Raw genomic sequence first — 20,515 nt, 5'->3', positions numbered from 1 at the left:
TTTAAGATGGAACTACCGAGCACCAGCTCAGGGTGAGCTGGTGCCGAAGCTTATTTTTGTATCGCGGTTTAAAACACTTTTTAAACTTTATAGCCGAAGCTGCTTCGGCGCAGGGAGATACGCGCTCGGCGCTTACCATGCACGCGACCGTGCGCTCGGCTACATAGGAAGTGAAGGAGAGCCGCGCGTACCTCCCTGCGCCGAAGCAGCTTCAGCTATAAAGTTTAAAAAGTGTTTTAAACCGCGATACAGCGGTTTAAAACACTAACAAAAATAAGCTTCGGCACCAGCTCACCCTGAGCTTAAACCTGCCACTTCAAGTGATAGGTTTCCTTTAATACCCATGAATAAGCACTAGTAATGGGACATGTAATAATAATAATTCTTCATTAAATATATAGCGCACACAGATTACGTAGCGCTGCACAAAGCATGTCAAATTGGTCCCTGTCCCCATGGGGCTCACAATCTAAACAACAATAGTATGTTTGGTTTTTGGAGGAAACCGGAGTACCCGGAGGAAACCCACGCAAACACATACAAACTCTTTGCAGATGTTGACCTAGGTGGGATTGGAACATACATTGGATTATTTGAGGGCATCCAGTGAAGGGGGGGGGGGGGGATGGCCCCTGATGTATCCAGGGGCAGCTTCGCTAGTGTAAAATTGTGATACTACCTTTGACTGTTGAGCCTGAACGGTTGCAGGCTATGCACAGGTGCTGGACACAAACACCCACTCTGGCCAACCTTGGCGCCCAATGCACCCCCCTTCATGCATGCCCCTCCATGCCCACATTGCGTGGGTGACTAAAAAGGAATAATTACTTTTTTGGGGTTGTTTGCCTACGGCAGTCCTGTTCAGTAATTAGCTGGGGCTAATATCTGCATACAGAGATACTGTCAGTCACTCTATAGGACTGCCCATATCTATTGAAAAATGTGAAAAGCCACAAAATAGAAAATAGATCATCATACACAACAGTGAAAATCATGGTTAGCATACTGCAAAAAACACAAAAACGTGTGCATACAGCCGTTTTCGGTCCATAGAATCGGACCTGGGTGCTGATTAGATACCATGGACCGAACACAATGCAGTGGACGGAGTCCTTGTATCATAAAGGAATATGATGCAAGGACTCCCTTTCTGCCAAGCTGCATCGCTGGCGCTGATTACTGAAGCTACTCATGAAAAGCTAACTATGCACTATACCTTTCATTGTAGAACTTGTAAAAAATATGTCTCCTATAAACTTTACGTCCTATATAATGACCCTTTTAATGCTTTTATAATTTGACTTCGGAATCGGTTGCTAGCAAAATAGTAAAGCAGAGGATTGACACAACTATTGGAAAAGGCAATGCAAACAGTAAATGGTATTAGCACATTGAGATTGTTTATAGTTCCACAATTGGTAATGATCCCAAATCGACCCAACAATTTGAAGAGGTTCATGATGTGCAGGGGCAACCAGCATATCAGGAAAGCAAGTACCATAGACACCACAACCTTTAGGATTTTGTCACTTTTGGTTTTCTTCACCTTATTCTTTGCAGACTTTAGAATCATTTTATATATCATGTAATAGCAAATTCCTTGTATACTAAAAGGTATCACAAACCCAACCACATACTTCATTGAGTCAACAAATATTGGCCAAAACCTGCTTTTTGGCGGGTATCTCATGGCACAGACAATGTGGTTGGAAAGGGGTGATAAGTAAGCCTGGCGGAAGTACATTGAAGGGGTGCTCATCACAAAAGCTGAAATCCAAATGAGAAGAGTAATGATCTTTGCCTTGGTAAGAGTTCGCTTCTTGAGAGACTCCATTGGACGCACAATACTGAAGTAGCGATCTATACTGAGGCAAGTAAGCAGAAAAATGCTGGCATACATGTTCACTGAAGATATTGCCCCACAGAGTTTACACATTGTAGAACCAAAGATCCACTTGTATTTCCCGGAAAGATCCACTGCCCAGAGCGGTAACGTGGCAACAAACAGCAAGTCAGCCATGGCAAGGTTCACTATGTAAATATTGGCCACAGATTTTTTGTGTAGACAACATGTCAGACCTACCATTATGACCATGTTACCAAAAATCCCTGTTATGAAAATAAGCATGTAGAGTATCGGGATGATAATAAAATGATAGGTGGCGTCGTTCTTCACATGTGAGCAGTTTGTGTGGCCCGCAGCACTAGATGTCTGAAATATAACTTGGAGTGATCCAGTGGATGCGTTGGACGAAGACAAATCCATGACTGAAGACGGCGATTGTATCCCAGAATCTGAAAAAAATATATAGAATGTTTAATGTCAGCTATAATACAGAGCCCTAATCCAAAATAACAGAACAGAGGCTTCAAGCAGAAAACGCCTAAGCTTTTATATGAAGTACATGGAAAAATCTCATTGTGGGTCCATTCACACAGAGGATTTCAGCACTTATTTTCCCAACGGAAATCTTCTCTCCCTTGAAGTCAATGGGAGGTCTCTTGCAAAATTAAAGGCAATCTACCATTTGATTTGATGCATTATGAAGCTAACATACCTTAACAATGCTGTAGCTACACTGATGCAGGATCATATCTTGGATAATCCCTGTGCTGAGTGGTTTTGCTGATAAAACAATTCTAAAATTATGATAATAAAGCTGTCTTGCTTCTGTGGCTGGGCCCAGTGCTTCTCCTAGCACAGTGATGGCGAACCTATGGCACGGGTGCCAGAGTTGGCACTCTGAGCCCTCTCAGTGGGCACTCAGGCTGTTGCCCCAGCACAGAATTCACCAGACAGGACTTGAGGGATCCTCCTGCAGGCCCAAGTAGCCCAAAACGTGAAGCACCTTGGTCTACCTGAGACTGCAGGAAGAGAATGTGAGGACATGGTCAGATTATCATTGAAGCCATGAAGCTCCTGCTCTTGGCCCCACAATTTTTCAGGTTCAGAGAAGCTCCAATGGCAATCTGAATTTTCCCACCTTCTGTAAAAGATATTGGTGTCCTCAGGACCCTTGAAAGCTGTGGTATAGCACGGAGCAAGAAGATTTTAATAATTTAATGCTAGAATTGTCGTGTTGGCACTTTGCAATAAATAAGTGGGTCTGGTTTGCATTTTGGGCACTCGGTCTCTAAAAGGTTCGCCATCACTGTCCTAGCACATTAGTTATTCAATGCACAAGAGGATGATTCAATAACTGTTCCCTGCCAGGCAGAATAATCAATTGCTGCACCATCCCCCAGCTGCTGTGTATGAGTGATCCAGTTCAGGTTTATTAGTCATATCTTGACTAGGCAGCCAGCCTCACCCAGCTTTCCCAAGGTCCTTAATGTTATAATTGTTTTTTCAGCAAAAACACCCAACTCAGGGATTAACCAAGATATGATCCGGCATCAGTGTAGCTACAACATTGTTAAAGTATGTTAGCTTCATAATTCATCAAATCAAATGGTAGGTTTCCTTTGAGGTTAAAAAGAAGTGATGTGTAGTACAGATGTAGCCCAGGTTAACTTATGTGGCCTAAACCACAAACATGCTAACCCAGCCTGTAGTGTTAGCTACTGCTCCTGTTAGTCAGTGCTCCATCTGTATGTCACTCAAAATCAACATAGGTAAGCTTTAGATTTTGAGGCAGATTTTCCAATGGTAACATACCTATAACTGTTTATACCCTCTTATTAGTACAGCAGGGGTTTACAAAAAGTTTACAGGGTTTACAGCATAGTGGCATTAATTACTAGTTTTCAGACAGTTTTTTGCCTTCTCTTTTTGTTTCTGCACCTCGTGCTCCAATTTTATGATTTGCTCCACAATTTAGCTTCTTTTGCGACAATTTCTTTTTGCCGCTCAATTTGGGGCGCGGCTTTTGAATCTCGACACTCTTCTACTGCACTTCTCCTTTTTTTGGCACAATTTTTGGTGCATAAATTGACCAATCAAAAGCTAGTCCTCCAAGTTCTATTTCACCTTCATTAAACGTGGAGTAATTTTAGACTCTTTTGTTCATGTTCCAATGTTACAAGCCACAATCTAAAATTCCTGGCTAAAAAAACCACACGATTTGCATGCCAAAAAAAAACACGGACCTTGCGACACAAATAATGAATGCCCCCCCTCCCAAATATCCAGCAAGTGGTCTCCTTTTCTAGGTTTCTTTGCAAGGACATGAACTTCAAAGCTCATAATTATTAAACCATGTTGTACAGGTCTATCATATGCCACCCATAGAAATCTCTAAACCCATATTGTATGGTATCAGAAATGTCTCTTACAGAGGTACAGAAGCCCTAAACCAACTTACTTGGTGGGGCCAACCTACTGCGATGCTGATCTCCAGTAAGTACTTTCTACTAGTCCTGAGATTGTGTGTTTTTGGTTCCAACAATGCATGACACATCAAGTCATCCCTAGAACGTATTTCTAGAGAAGGGCATACATCTTGCATGAACCAGTAAAAGAAAAGACACAGGAAAAGGTAAGTGAAATGGGAGGGTAGCAGAGCAATACCATACAATGGGCAAAGCAATAGCATTCAAGGGGCAGATTTATCTGCTGAGATGCCCACCTGGGTATTTGTAACAACTATGTACACATTCATACATAGACTGAGGTCCTGTCAGGCCTTGGTTGTGTCTTGTCCCCTCTAGGCTCAACACTAAACTCCACCATTGGTTTATACAGTATTTTGTCACTCTTTACCTTAAAGGACATCTACAGGAGGAGCGTGGCTGGACCTTGAGGAAGATGGCCGCACACTGAGTGAGTTCTGCTACCCCGGTGCCAGAATTACCCCGAAAGAGAGGAGCTACCCTGGCCCCTAAAGCTAAAAAGGCCCCTGGAAGGGGAGTGAAGACCCCTGGACCACGACCAGCCACACCGGGAGGAGATACGGCACTCACCCGGTACCTCCGCTCCGTTCCCGCCACTGAACTACCGGCGGGGCCTGTGCACAGTCGCAGAATGCCGGCGAAAACGGCTCCACCACCATCACCGGGAGCCACGCCGTCGCCCGCGGCCTCAGCGGGTAAGCGCGGCTCCCCGGACACCTCCATATTGCCCCCGCAGATGCAGCGCCATGCGGTGGCTTCCCCGCAACACGCGGCCTCAGTGCAGCAGGCTTCCCCTCTGGCGCAGCAGCGACAGTCCTCAGGCGCATCGACTAAGGAGAAAAGACAGGGATCTCCTAGGCAGCAGCATGGAGGTAAGCAGATGTCCCAAACTATTGACCCTCTGCTTATTGATGATGGCTTGCCCCCTGTGGCATCTGGACAGGGAGACCTGCAAACACAGGCACCGCCTCTTAGATCCCCGACTATATCGCAGCCAGGAGTGTTCACACCTGGGATTCCATATGTGCCGCTATCGCAGTCACTTGGTGACGACATCAGTGCTACTCCTGCTATGGCACGCTATGCAGCACCTTCCCCACAATGGGAGTCCTCACCCGAACAACAATTTACCACCTCTGCTGAGGACAGGAGATTACCGGTCCCTGATCTCAACTGACATGCCCACTTGCAGAACCTGCCCACTAAAGAGGACTTTAAGTGTTTGATGGCTGAGGTCAAAGAAACCTTTAAAACTGAATTTTCGGAGATGAGACGTGACATCCAGTCTATGACGCAGAAAATTGACACCCTGGAAGCTGAGCAAGCAGATACAAAACGCCAAGTTTCTCATACGCAACAGGTTCTGCACACACAGTCCTCCATGCTACAGGATATGGCCAGACATCTGGAAGACCTGGATAACAGGGGCAGGCGCAACAATATTCGGGTGAGGGGCATCCCTGAAGTTGAGGGTAAGGAGGATGTCCGTTCTACTCTCCAAGCCTTGTTTTCTGCACTGCTGGGGGAACCAGAGACGCAAGTCAAACTGGACAGAGCACACCGAGCACTAAGGCCTAAAATGATGGGGGCGAACCCGAGAGATATCATCTGCTGTGTCCACGATTTTGAGCTAAAAGAGCGTATTATGTCCCTGGCAAGGAAAAAGAGAGATTTCACTTTCAATGGCGAGGAGGTGCAGCTCTATCAGGACTTGTCAGCAATTACCCTTCAGAAGAGGAGGATTATGCGGCCGTTGCTGAATGTGTTACGTGAGCACGAGATCTCCTACAGATGGAACTTTCCATTTGCACTATCGGCTACCAAAGATGGAGTCACGACCACACTATCTGCAAGTGCGGATTTGCAGGAATTCTGCAATGTCTGGGATATCCCGACTCCAGAGATGGATGATTGGGACCTTCTCTCTCCACCGAGGTTTCAGCGGCTAGATGGCAGCCAACCTCAGCAGAAACGAAGAAGACCGCGAAATAGAACCTCCTCTAGAGACCCGCGTGATTAAGGGCGACTGACCGCCCTGCTGCATATCCTTTACAGTTAACTTCTTGTGCCATGTTGGTCCAGGGGAGGGGGGTTTCTTTTATATAGTTGTACTTCCAGGGTACTTCCTCTCTTAATTTGTTAACTACTTACGTGCACTAAGGCACTGGGGTGCTTCTCCCGGTGTAACGTTTCATTGTAATTTACTGTTTAACCCTTTTTCTTAGGGTGTGATAAACTTGTGCTTCAGAGTGTTTATAGACCTTTAGAGGTCTCTGTTGCCACACTACCCCCCGTGAGTAGGTCCTGCTCAGACCTTACCCCCCTAGTTTTTAGGTGGTTAGGGATTCTGGATCAGCCGACTGTGCTCCCCGAGTTCAGGGGCAGACCGGCTGTATAGACCTACACTGGAGATAGGAGGGTTCTCCTCTCTCTAGTTTCAGTATTGTCATTCTATTTTTTCCCTCCCTACCTGGTTTGTCCTATTTATTTGTTTTCCCTTTCCTGTCGTCCTTGATTGAGTGTCTGTCTCCCCGATTGTCTGTTGTGTCTTTGTCTGTTGGTCTTTGTTTTCTTTTTTGTCTCCCCTTCTGCTGTAGGGTGCTGTGTACGAGGGGCCTCATTCCCCGCACCTGGAAGAGGGGTGCCGGAGGCACTGATTAGGTCCTCCCCGTTGGAGACCGTCCTGAGGTAAAATCTGCATAGGAGACACTACCTGCACCAACCCCACACGATAGCTGTTTAATTCACCATGGTCCAGTTCCTGACACTGAATGTGAAGGGGCTCAATTCGGCCCGTAAGCGTCGCCTCGCGCTTAATGAGCTGAAAAGATCTAGAGCCGATGTAGTGTTCCTGCAGGAAACGCACTTTGACACCACCGGGAACCTTAATTTTGCGAGGCATTTGTACCCTGTCTCTTATATGGCCTCCACCAATAATAAAAAGGCGGGAGTAGCGATTCTATTCTCTACTTCTTGTCCCATCGTCCCGGAAACAGTGACCTCGGATCCCAATGGGCGATACATTATCATTCAGGGTAAATTGTATGGGTCCACAATTCTCCTATGCAATTTGTATGCCCCCAATAAGTCTCAGGTTCGGTTTGTCACCAAAGTCCTGAACAAATTAGCTAAATTCCCGCCAGCGCCATTACTGCTGGGGGGCGACTTTAACGTAATTTTTTCAGAAACCATGGACCGCTTAGCAATAAACCCAACGCCCCCAGCAAGATCCCAAAACACCATCTCCACGGCCTTCCGCAGGGTCATCCGACGTTTTGCCCTATATGACTATGACTATGGGCAACCCGGGCGACCGCTCTTTTACCTTCTACTCGGCCCCGCATGGCACGCACACCCGTATTGATTACTGGTTTGGAGACATACAAATACTGCGGCTGATGCAATCTGCAGAGGTGGGGGATATTTCCTGGTCAGATCATGCGCCAGTACACTTAACACTAAGGGAGGATTTCTCTTCAGTTAGGGCTTGTCACTGGCGCCTAAACGAGTCCCTTCTTAAACAACCCTTAATTAAGGAGGAGCTTACTGCAGCCTTAAAAGAATATTTTCAATTTAATGAGGAATCTATACCCTCCATCCCTATGATCTGGGAGGCCCACAAAGCAGTTTTTAGGGGACACTGTATGGAGCAAGGGGCCAGACTCAAAAAGAATAGGCTGCATTTGGAAAGGGAACTGCGAAAGGAGATAGGCAAACAAGAGGCAGCACTTCTAGCTAAACCCACTAGGAGTCGCTTACGCCGGTTGACAGAGACAAGGGAGCAGCTCCGGGAAATTCAAACGCATGCGGTGGATAAACTACTTGTGTTCACTAAACAAAGATATTATGAGCAAGCCAATAAACCGCACTCTCTGTTAGCGAGGCAGCTGAGGGAAAGGAGAGACCATCAGGTCCCCCATGTCATACGGGATGCTGCGGGAGGCCTACTTCATGACCCGAGGGCAATAGCATCACGCTTCCATGAATTTTATGCCAAACTATATTCTCTACCAGATACCCTGCCCCGAGACGAGAGCCACAGGAAAGCAACACTGGTTGATTTTTTAGAATCGTGCTCCCTTCCAGGGCTACCCCGGGAGGCTGTAGAGGCCCTCAACTCAGACCTAACACCAGATGAGATAGGAGAGGTAATAAAGGAAATGCCCAATGGGAAGTCCCCTGGCCCGGATGGGCTCACATACTTGTACTATCAAGTTTTCTCCGATGTGTTGTTGCCCCGTATGACGAAGTTATTTAACACCTTCCTCAAAGGCGAACCCCTGCCTGAGACCCTTACTCACTCATACATTACTCTCATCCCTAAACCGGGAAAAGACGCAACTGATTGTGCCAATTACAGACCAATAGCACTCTTAAATACAGATTTGAAAATTTTTACGAAATTACTGGCCAATCGTTTGATTCAGTGGATCCCCCACCTGATCCATAAAGATCAGGTTGGGTTTGTCCCTGGTCGACAGGGGGGAGACAACACTAGGAGAACAATTGATCTCATTGACCTGGTTAACAAACGGGGGGATCAAGCTCTGGTATTGAGCTTAGACGCAGAAAAGGCGTTTGATCGCCTTAGTTAGCCCTTTATGTTCCAGGTCATGGAACAAATCGGTATACGGGGCCCTTTCCTTCAGGCGTTGAAAGGGCTATATTCAAATCCCACAGCCCAAATCAAGCTCCCGCACGCATCTTCCCCACCTCTGCAGATACGGAATGGCACGCGCCAGGGCTGCCCGCTATCCCCGCTTCTGTTCATACTGTGCATAGAGCCCCTGGCTTCCATCATCAGGCAAGACCCCAATATTCATGGTATTGCACTCCGGGATAAAGAATTCAAGTTGGCGCTTTTCGCGGACGATATTTTGCTTACTGTAACTCAGCCCCTTATCTCTCTGCCCAATTTACAGGCGCGGCTGGTACAATACGGGCGCTTATCCGGATACAAGGTCAACACTACTAAGACGGAGGCTATGCCGCTTAATTTACCACTACCATTAGTGGACAACCTCAAACTGTCCTTTAAATTCAACTGGAAAACGGACGCTATTAAATATTTGGGGATATTACTGACTCGTTCGTATGGCTCTCTCTATGCACAGAATTTCCCTGGGCTTTCCCGAGAGATAAGAACTTTGCTGGATAAATGGAATTCCCTTCCCCTGTCTCTTTTTGGCAGGATAGCAGCGGTCAAAATGACCATCTTGCCTAAGTTGCTTTATGGCTTTGAGACGTTGCCAGTGTCGATCCCGCTAGGCGCCTTGCGATCTCTACAGGCGATGATCTTGCATTTCATATGGGCCAAAAAGAGACATAGGGTTTCCAAGTCAGTCCTGTTATCCCACAAGTCTAGGGGAGGCTTGTCAGTGCCAGATATCACTAAGTATTATTGGGCGACCCACCTGAGACGCATTCCAGCCTGGTCCACTTTGTGGGCATTCTCCAAGTGGATGGAGATTGAAAAATTGTGGTTAGCCCCATTCCACCCCAACTCCTACCTCTGGTCTGAGAAACCACCCCCGACACCTAGCTCTTTGCTAGGTCCCATTGCCTTCACAATCAGAGTTTGGAAGGCTTGTATGAACAAATTCCCTTTGGTGTCACAGTGTTCTCCGATGCAGTCTTTTTTACATACTCCTTCCTTGCAGTGTGCAGGAGCTATGCAGGATTTCAAGCCCTGGCATGAGAAGGGGTTATTCAGATTTGCAGACATTGTGGACTACAGGGATAGGAAGATTTTACCCTTTGAGGCCCTGCGAGACAAGTTCAACCTCCCGCCCTCCGCCAATCTGCACTATATGCGGATCAGACATCTGCTGCAATCCATAGAGGGTACTGAGACGGTCTCGGTGCCTACGGTTTTTGAGCACATATGTAAAAATGCCACTCAAACGGCTGGTCTTATATCAGACATTTATATGGTATTATTACACCCGGACCCAGAAGAGGTGATCGCACACCCATGCATGACCAAGTGGGAGGCCATAGTAGGGGAGACGATATCACAGGAGACTTGGCAGTTGATCTGGCGGAGGGCTGCAGAGACGTCTCGTTGTGCCACGAACAAGGAGAACCAGTACAAGCTAATGTTGCAGTGGTACCATACACCCTCTTTGCTGCATAGATTGTTCCCTGACACACCTGACATCTGCTGGCGTTGTGGTCTCGCTGGCGGGACCCTTCAGCACATCTTTTGGAGCTGCCCATTCATACAGCCCTTCTGGCAAGAGGTAAAGACTCTTGTTCAAGCAGCCACAGCGGTAGATGCCCCGCTCTCCCCTCTATTCTATCTACTGAATGTCTCTCCCCAACCCCTGGCCAAGACAACCACCAAAATGTGTCTGCACATACTCACTGCAGCCAGGTGCCTGATATCGCAATTTTGGAAGAGACAGGCCCCCCCCCCTCTCGCCTCGACCTTCTCTCCAGAGTGAGGGGTATTCGCACAATGGAATCCCTAACTGCTTCCTTGGACAATCGCATTCAGGCTTTTGATAAGGTGTGGAACCAGTGGGACCGTTTCTGGGCAGAGGAGTTGGGGCGTGAGGAGGGGTGAAGCGGTCATCCGATGGATTGGGGGGAATCTTTTTTCTTTGTTTACATGTTGTTTGTCGTTACTGTGAGTATGAATGGTACCCTTGTGTCTCTATTATTGGTTGTTTTTTCGTTATGGGTTATTAGGATCATTGCTAGGAAGGTGTTAATACTTAGGCGAGTATGTTTGATTGTAACCTCTAGCGGTGAGGCCAAATACTTCATAAATCCGATGCAGTTTCTGACTGCCCATTTATAGGCCTCTGCACTGTTAGGATTCTGTGTAACATGATAACACACCTGGAATCGTTGTTTACCTATTATGTTTGATAAATGAATAATTCCTAGCCAAAGTAACAGATGGGTGTAAATTCCTGCTCCTAGATCTTGTTTTTTATATGTTTAAATTGAAAAATTTTATTGCCTGTTTATATGCTGACATGTGTCATCACATTGTATGTTAAACGTTTAATAAAAATACAATTATATAAAAAAAAAAAAAGGACATCTACAACCAGGATGAAAGACTGTATGCAAATTAGCATTAACACCTATGGAGCCTGGAGCCCCTCAGGCTCATTTGCATATAGTTTTTTTTCCTGGTGGTGGATGCCATTTAATTGTAGTTTTAAAATTCAGGATTCAGCCTTAGATTTCCTAGACTAGCCCTTGGTCAACATGTCAATTTATCTATCTATAATCTATTTATGACTGACATTTTGAGAAATGTATATACTATATTAGATACAATCTAACTTATTTATTAAAAAAATATATATACATACCAGAGTGTGTAAATATATGTATTGAATTGGGTTGATATCTGGATTGCCCTGGCTGATATTTCAAATATACTATTAAGTTACTAGTAAATCTAGTTATCATGTGATGTTGTCAACAAATTGCAACCATTGTGATTACAGCCATGAAATGTATAGCACAACACAAATTCATTAGTATTAAATCATTGACATTATATTCTCAAAACAAGAAAGCTTTCTTAAAATGTTGCACTTTAAATAAGACACCATATACATATATCTTTCTGAAACTTACCAGGCTCCTGGAATCGCTGCAGTGCGTCCTGGCTTCTTCCTCTTATTTGCTTAATCTCTATGACATCCTATCTGATAAGTGACAGTGGCTGAAGACAGAGCTTTGCTTGCAAATGGCTACAATAGGATACACATATATGGAAGGTATTTGTAGTACAACTCCAGCATTTTTCCATAGCGTTGGATGGGACCTACATTGACTTCATTCGCTTCTGTTACCTGTTATGAACAGTATTTCCCTGGACATGAAGCAACCTGACAGCCACTTGGTCACTTGCTGGTCTTATCAGCATCTGGGTGGAGTGCGTCTGTCTGCCTGGAGCAATAACAGATCCTTCCTGCAGGTGATTTGTACAATGTGGTCTTGTACATGGTGATGATTCACCATAAGGGTTCAGTACATATGTCACAACTAGTGCTTTCTGCTATTGCCTCTAATCCACCCATGAAAATAAAGTGTTAAAGATAACCGAAGCAGTGTGTTTTAGTGACATTTAACTCATTCTGCCCCCATTAATATATACTAGTAATCTACTGTGATAGTAATACCCAATATCATATCCAATCAAATCTCATATGAAATATATAAGAAGTGCTCTGGATGATGAAAATAGCTTTTTTTTTAATGAAAAAAAAAACTGCAAACCCAGGTCATTTTAACCTGAGGGACCACTCTTTTCATATTTGTTATTACACTATGTACTGTTATTGGGATTAGAAAGCGGTTACAAACAATGGCTCTTGATGTATCACGCCTCGTGTGCCAGTTCTTTGACGTACAAGGCAAGAAAAAGACTCAAGCTGTGAAAAAAGCCCCTACCTTTTAAAGAAGTGGCAGGTTTTGGGCAAGGAGAGCCAGGAAATCTTGACCGGCCAGATTTACCATCACCGGCCCCAAAAACTCAGTCAGGTTAAAGCTCAGACTTGGCATCGATTTCAATTCTGGCATCTGAGTGCTGCAGCTGAATCACTAAGCGGATGAAACCTCTTTGTAATTCTGGCATATTGCACAATAGCCCAGTCTTAATACATTGGCCCTAATGTCTTTTTTTCCCATGCATTGTCTATTTCATTGGCTGCGTCAGATATGGTAGCTTATTTCTGTTTTAGTGAGTAGTGATAGAAATGCAAAGAGAAGAAAAAGGTGCGCTCACCACCAGGTGCTCAATCCAGGAAAGAGTCTTCCACTTTCGCAGACAAATGCAGACCTCTTACAGAGGTCTTTGAACCTTTGTATTGCCTCATTCTGGATGAATAAAGCTGAACAATTTTAACGTGAGTGCCAATCAACTTTTTCTCTATGGTCTGCATTAGTAAGTAGTGAACTGCAGAATCAAACACAGATCTTGATGACTACAATTTCCGTTAAGTTCTATTAACAACTTGACATTACAGTTTTTTGCCCCATTCAATTTGAGTGCTCTTTGTAGTCTAAAAAAAACCTCATACCTGTAGAGCAGGAGGTGTGTCCCAGACTACCAAATCACTAGATCAGTGGTGGTCAAGGCCTCCTCCTGCAGTCCTGGGTAGTCCAAGATATGAAGCATTTGGGACATTTTTAATGCAACACCTCCTGGTCTTTAAGGGACTGCGGGAGGAGTGCAAAGGTTTTGACAGAGCTAGATTATCATTTGAGCTCCTGCCCTTTAATTCTTTCTGTTCAAGGGAGGGAAACTACAATGATAATCAGAATGTCCCCTCCTTCTTTCAATTCTATTGGTTTCCAAAAGACAGCAATGCAATTGAATGCTGTGGCAGAGCACAGAGCCATAAGTTGCTGATTAAATTGCCAGGTTGGCACTTTGTGATAAAGAAGTGGGTCTTTGGCTGCAGTTTGGGCACTCAGCCTCTAAACCTACCTGCACTAGATGCACTTAGTCTAAGATGCTAGTTGCCAATATATACAGGTGAAAGCAAATACGAACAACTGAAGGAACTGAACTAAAAAGATATTATATGCAAATTTTTACCAGTGATTCTTCAAAGTACAAAATTGACAAAAGCAAAACACATTATACCAATAACCAGATTTACTTTATTATGTTTCCTGGAATAGTTTGGGATCAATATCATAGATACCATTGTTAATACAGACACATGGAATGCATTACTAATTTATTCTGACCAAAAAGGTTTGTATACCTAACCAGAGTTGTCACTACATGTTACATTGGAGTACAGTTTATATTATCTAATGGAAGAAATGTTCTGTTTTTTAAGTAGTGAAGGGCGACTTTAGGGCAGTATCTTTCTAAACTTTTAGTCCTCTTCCCATGAGACAAGCAAACACTGTCATGACCATCTTGGGCTTCACCTCCACCAAGTCTTCTGGCAAAGCATATACCCTTGCACCAATCTTCCTTGCCATTGATATAGCATATCTGCATTGAAAAGACAACAAGTTATATCCAGTGACACTGGCAGCATATGGTCTCTAGAACTCTTATCTTCTTAATGTGCCTCGGTCATCAAGCCGGCCATATAACAATTTCCTCTGATGCAATTATCATTATGGTCATAAAAGGAAAAGTATTCCATCTGTACAGCTGACTTCCAGTATCAAATTCCTGGGTTGTACAATTCATTTTGTCTAAACTTTTTTTTAAAGGAGTATTCCCATTAAGATAATATATTTAAATATACTCAGGATAACAAAATAACACATTCTCTTGTTTACTGTCATTAACAAAAATACAGCATTTCACAGATATAATTCCAACTTGTCTCTATCAGTTCTGGTGTTTGGTGGGCCCTGGATGCGAATGTAAATCTTCTGACTATGGTTGGATTCTGCTCACAAAATATCTTCTCTTATCTGCACACTGCAGTGCTCTCTGCCCCCTGCCCCTCCCCCATGCAGTGCTCTCTGTCCCCTGCCCCTCCCCTCTGCATTACAAACCCAACTCAGACACAGGCACGTCCTGCCAGCAAACAGCAGTGTTAAAATCTTACTCTACAAGCTACATGCAAGATATGGTCTTTATAGCAGAGCTGACCTAAAATGATTAGGCGATGGAGCAGAGCTGTGAGCATCATCTCTCATCTGTGATCTGTCTCATCTTTCTTTTTCTATGTGTCAGATGGTAGTAGAAGTTGCAGAAGGTGTTGCCCTACTTACCCCTCCTTTTTTCTGCCTGTTATGATCTGTTTTACTATTCTAAAAATTTAATAAGATTTAAATATGTAAAAAAAAGAATTTCCAGAAGGTAAATAAAAGTGTAGATAAACCTGTACCCTGATAATCTAACCTCATTGTCAGCTCACATGCATGTCACAGCACTACAGGGATCATAAAGCGTCTGCTTAGAGAGTTCCCACCCACACACTTGAATTTTACACTAACCATCACTGAAGGTAGGAGCTAATAGAACAATAAAACTGACTAAAATTGGGAGTTAAAATAAGGGGTTATTGTGTAAACATCACTAGTGGATTGAAATTTGAGAACTTTCTTTCAAGGAAAAACCCCTTTAAGCTATTAAGCTCCCTCTAATGGGGTAGCAAGTCAATCGAGATAAAATGGAAGTGTGACTGCTCATGGTACAACAATAATATTATTATTATTATTATTATTATTAAAATGGAAGTGTGACTGCTCATGGTATAATAAAACTTTTATTAACATTTTGGACATTAAAATCTGCTTAAAAAGAAGTAGTCATCAGCTTAATTATCAAAGATAATTTAATGATAGATGGTAAGTACTAAATAGTGATAGAGGTCTATAGGGACACCCTGCAATAAGCAGGAAAGGGGAACACAAGCCCTTGGTTGTTTTGTGATGCCAATCATTCAGCATCAGGTCAATGGAGCTGGGGAAGATTTTTTGTCCTGCACCCCATGGACTGTTGTGGGACTTATGACACAGCTTATGCCAGAACAGAGCAGCCAAAGGGGATTTGGGCTGAGTGGAAGAAAACGCATGCCGCACCAGGTGTGAATAAAAACGTAGTTCTTTATTTTCCAGAATTTCTTCAGATTAAAAATAGTAGCAAAATTAGTACAAAAAGCTGTGGCTTTGCATCCTGTATGACATGGACGTACCAACAAAGAAAACTTGTAGGGCAGAAAAACCTACGCGTTTCAGACGTACCACACGTCCTTACTCATGGCTTTTTGTACTAATTTTGCTACTATTTTTAATCTGAAGAAATTCTGGAAAATAAAGAACTACGTTTTTATTCACACCTGGTGCGGCATGCGTTTTCTTCCACTCAGCATTTATCTTTTACTCGTGGTCCCCGAGTAGCAGCCAGCACAGAAATCGACATACAAGGTGAGCGGTCAACTATATTTCTCTATAAAGGGGATTTGGGGTCTTACATTCTACCAAATGTGGGAGATCCAAACAATCACATGCCGTGGATAAGGGGCTAAATTTTGTTTATTAATTAATAATCATAGGATGTCTCAAATCCAGGATAGATGAATGTGACTTTAGAAACATAGGGGAAATAATCTTCTCATACTTACTTAGCATTATTGAGTTTCTCGTCTTCAGTTAGGTCTTCTGTTTTCAGAATGTCATAGTTAATGGATCCAGGCTGAATTGCATCAATTAAATCCAATACCGGCATACTGGTGCTGATTTTACCATCCTGTGTATATACAGAAAAAACAAAGGCTCACATTTCTTAAAGTGTTTCTGGCAGTTTTCTGCCTGACTTTGCACAGAAAAGAAAGTGGAAAGTGTTTGCGCCAGTTTTGTGTGTGGCTGCACTGTGTCTGCCGCGACACAAAACTGTGCACCTAAAGGGGTGTTATTGTGGCGCACGCCTGTTAAACTGAGTGCACCAGATAAACCTGGTTTAAGTGCATGTGGTATGCGTAGAGTGCACCAGATTATTGCAGACCATGCACCATTCTTTAATAATCTGGCACACTCTGCACATTAGTGAGGCAAACTGTGTTTGCCAATGTGTTTAAAAACTGCATTTATACATTTAGAAAAGTAAGGCTTCTTTCACAGAGATATAGCTTTAATCTGGAAAAAAATCAGGAAAGAAAATAAGGGATTGGGGCAGCTAGTGCCCTATGAAGCCTCCCAGCGGCTACAAGTATATTTTATGGTGTTTCATATGGGTCAAATGTTAATTCATAAATGTACATTCCAAGGCTAGTTTTTTTTTATAGACTACTAATAATGTATGGATTTTACCTTGTGTCTCCATGTAAAGTATTGGCGATTTACCTTAAAACCAGAGATAGTTGTTGTCTTTCCAGCCTGTTGGAGTGTTTCATTCACCCAGTTAATAATTGTGTCATCATTAACTTTTTGTCCTCCTCCAATGTCCTCCAGGATATTCAGCGTATATCTTTAAAATAAAGTAGTTTCAAGAATTGATAAGCTGAACTTTTGACATTATTGTATAAGTACAAGTACCTCTTGTGGTGTTGCTACATAGTTGTCAACCACGTCATTTATTTCTGGGAATTTCTTTTAAAGTAAGACTTTTGTTACTATACCTTCTCATAAGCTGCCATAGCAATGCAAGTGTAAGCGTCCGATTCCCTTCATGTAAGTCCTGTCCAGCTATACCCACTAGAGAAAACTTGGCCTTGTTCTTCCCTAGGTCCACAGCATAATTACAGTTTTCCAGCTAAAAAGAATAAGAAATGATTGAGAAGTGTTATATAAATGACATTTCTCATACTTAATATCATAAACCATGCTGTGGTATATGTGTAATAGCTTAGCTGCTATGCGTGGAACAATGACCTTTTTAAGTCTAGATCTGCCCAAATGTAAATCAGTAGACCATAGAATGTACATACAAACACACAACACTGTTCAGATGTATAAAAAAAAAATAGTTATAAAGAAGACAACAGATATGGAAATGCAGCTCTGGAGGAGCCTGAAACAAACTCAATAATTGTTTTTTTGTTATGGTTATGGAAATGTTATTTGCAGAGGATGAGTAATGAGATATTAGGACTTGCCGTGCTTTAGGCAGTCATTATACTGCCTGTTACCTCCATTTTACTGATATAACATCTGATATATGAGCCGTGTGATGTAGAAAGGACTATAATTGCTTTATGTTTTATCTCTGGACACATTCATTTATTCTCATTCATTTGGCGCCAGGCATGTGTCAGGTACCTTTTTCATTTTTTCCCCTAGTTTAGGGTACGGTGGCTTATTTACTCTGCTCCAGTCAACAGGAACTTTTATCTTCTCATACAACTGGAATATCACCAGGGCATCTGAAAGGTCACTGGAAAAAAGGCATTTTATATATATGTGAAAAACTAAAATTAAAGATGAAAATCCCTCCCCCAACATCTCAGTGAAATTGATTGATAGTTGACTAAAGAGCCATCCTGTGTACATTGGTCCAGATGTTGTCTGTAGTATATGGTACCATTATTTCCTCTGTAAATCTTACCTATACAAATGATTAACTCGTGGATTAACCCCCAGTGAGTTCATCCAGTTCCTGAATGTTCTCTCCTCTCTTGTTTCACCTGGACAAATAATACAGTTCATTTTATGAGAAATGATATGCAACATGAAGATGAGTCCTTATTCTTTAAAGGAAATCTACTGTTTGGTTTCATGCATTGTGAACCAAACATACCGTGAGAATGCTGTAGCTACACTGATGCAGTCACATTTCTTGTTTAATCCCTGAGCTGAGTGGTTTTGCTAAAAAAACTATTATAAAATTATGATAATGAGGCTCTGTCGCTCCTGTGGCTGCTCTGCGCTTCTCCTCTTACCCTAATTATGCACCAGAGAATGATGTATTCACTGTTTATCCATGACAGGCAGAAGTCATCAATCGCTGCACCATCCTCCAGCTGCTGGGTATGAGTCATCCAGCTCATGTTGATTAGTCCTGCCTGGACAGTTCGGGCAGCTCCGTGTATTGTGTTTATGCAGCCAGCCAGCATACAACCCAGTTTCCAAAGGTCCCGATTGTTATAATTGTTTTTTGAGCAAAACCACTCGGATCAGGGATTAAACAAGATATGTTTCTGCATCAGTGTAGCTACAGCATTTTCAAGGTATGCTTGGTTCACAATGCATGAAAACAAATGGTAGATTTCCTTTAACAATAATTTCGCTTATATGCTTCTATCATTATTTTATTATATGTTTATGTAACATATGTAATAGCTTTAAATGTAGCGTTTCTTGCTTTGTAGTGATGTGTCTATGTTTAATAGCCCAAAATATACACCTTGGCTAGCCCCAATCACACAAGCTTCTTCCACACCCGATGGCAATCACAGTAAACACAATGAAGCGATAGTCCACACGGAAATGCGTAGAAATTACTTTGTATTTATACAACAGCAGAAATCATACAGGCGTTTTTTTTCCAATGGCAACACTTCACCAATATTCACCCCTGAACCCATGACTGAACCATCCCTATATTCAAATTGAAAAATTTCTGTAAATAAAAGTGAGAGTCCTCCAAAATTATATGTAAATTAGCTGAATAGAACCTGAGATGAGTCACACTGAGAGACTGATAGGGGAGCATCTCTACAGATGATCTTATTTTGGGTTCAATAGCAGCTAGAACCATGGCTTTGGTGTCAATTTCAATTGTCAGAAGAGGATAGTAGTGTAGAATTGCCTTTTGTAGGAGTATCCTTTTAACAAAAGTGCTAAAAATCATAGATGATTTGAAGCTATAGCGAACAGTTTATTCTGGAAATTGACATTATTACACACTCCTGTCTATCAATACAGTCATTAAATAGTTGTACATAATGTATATAGTATTTAGAGGTGACTGGTATGGTACAATAAACAGCAATGTTCATGGACATAGAACAGTGTTTTTTCTTGTTTCTGTTGTACTATTAAACATAGTAAACACAATAAACCGATAGTCTATATAGAAATGCGTAGAAATGAAAGCACAAATCATATAGGCGTGACGCGTGACACCCCTCTATGGAGTAGCCCCATATGGTGTTTCAAGCTCAGCCGCCACGTTTTCCACAAAACGGAAGATCAAGCAACTACCGACACATGCACACATGGGGTGAATATTGGTGAAGTGTTGCCATTGTAAAAAAAACGCCGTCGGTAAAGGGTTATTATTTCACAGCGGGAAATGCTACAATTAATTTAATGGCCTCTGTCAATCCATACAATTTTTCTGGACCATGAATAAGCTTGTACTATCCATGAGAGGGGTAGCCTTTAATTTTCCATGTGCCACCCATCTCTGTGCCACCCTATTGTTAAAGGGGTATTCCCGGCATATGAACGTCTGACACAAAAACCCATGATGATATAAATAAATGAGTACAACAATACTCAATGTCATTAGTAACAAAACAGAGCTTAAATAGTTTGATTTTATGATTTACAAAATGTATGGCCTCTCTAAAATAGGTGGAGTTATCACTAAGATGGCTGCCACTGAAAACTACAAGTTCCATGATCCTCAGTTACTCCTCCCCCCTCTTATGCTCTGCTCCCGATGATGATATAACAGACTTTCTTGCTCTGTTACCATAGTAATGATGTGTCACTGCCATCCCTGCACGTCACCACAACACTGGTCATACTGGATGCACTTCAACCAACTGACTACAGCCAAACGTAGTGG

At 42.8% G+C, this 20,515-nt stretch overlaps 2 protein-coding genes across 2 annotated transcripts in view; both read right to left on the bottom strand.

Moving 5' to 3' along the window:
- Positions 1–617: 617 nt before the first annotated feature.
- Positions 618–2,418, bottom strand: LOC140116530 (type-1 angiotensin II receptor B-like). The gene has a single exon (XM_072133039.1). The coding sequence runs from the start codon at positions 2,264–2,266 to the stop codon at positions 1,259–1,261; it is 1,008 nt and encodes a 335-aa protein (XP_071989140.1). The 5' UTR covers positions 2,267–2,418; the 3' UTR covers positions 618–1,258.
- Positions 2,419–13,943: 11,525 nt separating this feature from the next.
- Positions 13,944–20,515, bottom strand: part of LCP1 (lymphocyte cytosolic protein 1) — a 30,077-nt gene continuing 23,505 nt past the window's right edge. Inside the window, exons 11-16 of the mRNA XM_072135230.1 lie at positions 18,326–18,404; positions 18,040–18,154; positions 17,400–17,533; positions 17,125–17,248; positions 16,407–16,531; positions 13,944–14,314 (exon numbers count right to left, since the gene is read on the bottom strand). Coding sequence (XP_071991331.1) covers positions 14,185–14,314; positions 16,407–16,531; positions 17,125–17,248; positions 17,400–17,533; positions 18,040–18,154; positions 18,326–18,404 — 707 coding nt within the window. The 3' untranslated portion in view covers positions 13,944–14,184. The remainder of the gene's footprint in view (positions 14,315–16,406; positions 16,532–17,124; positions 17,249–17,399; positions 17,534–18,039; positions 18,155–18,325; positions 18,405–20,515) is intronic.

The sequence above is a fragment of the Engystomops pustulosus genome, chromosome 2 (genome assembly GCF_040894005.1).
Source record: "Engystomops pustulosus chromosome 2, aEngPut4.maternal, whole genome shotgun sequence".
Taxonomy (NCBI): domain Eukaryota; kingdom Metazoa; phylum Chordata; class Amphibia; order Anura; family Leptodactylidae; genus Engystomops; species Engystomops pustulosus.
This window is presented reverse-complemented; position numbering and strand designations above follow the sequence as displayed.

Excerpts from the sequence above, each read along its gene's own strand:
- LOC140116530 (XM_072133039.1), bottom strand. The coding sequence starts at position 2,266 with ATGGATTTGTCTTCGTCCAACGCATCCACTGGATCACTCCAAGTTATA.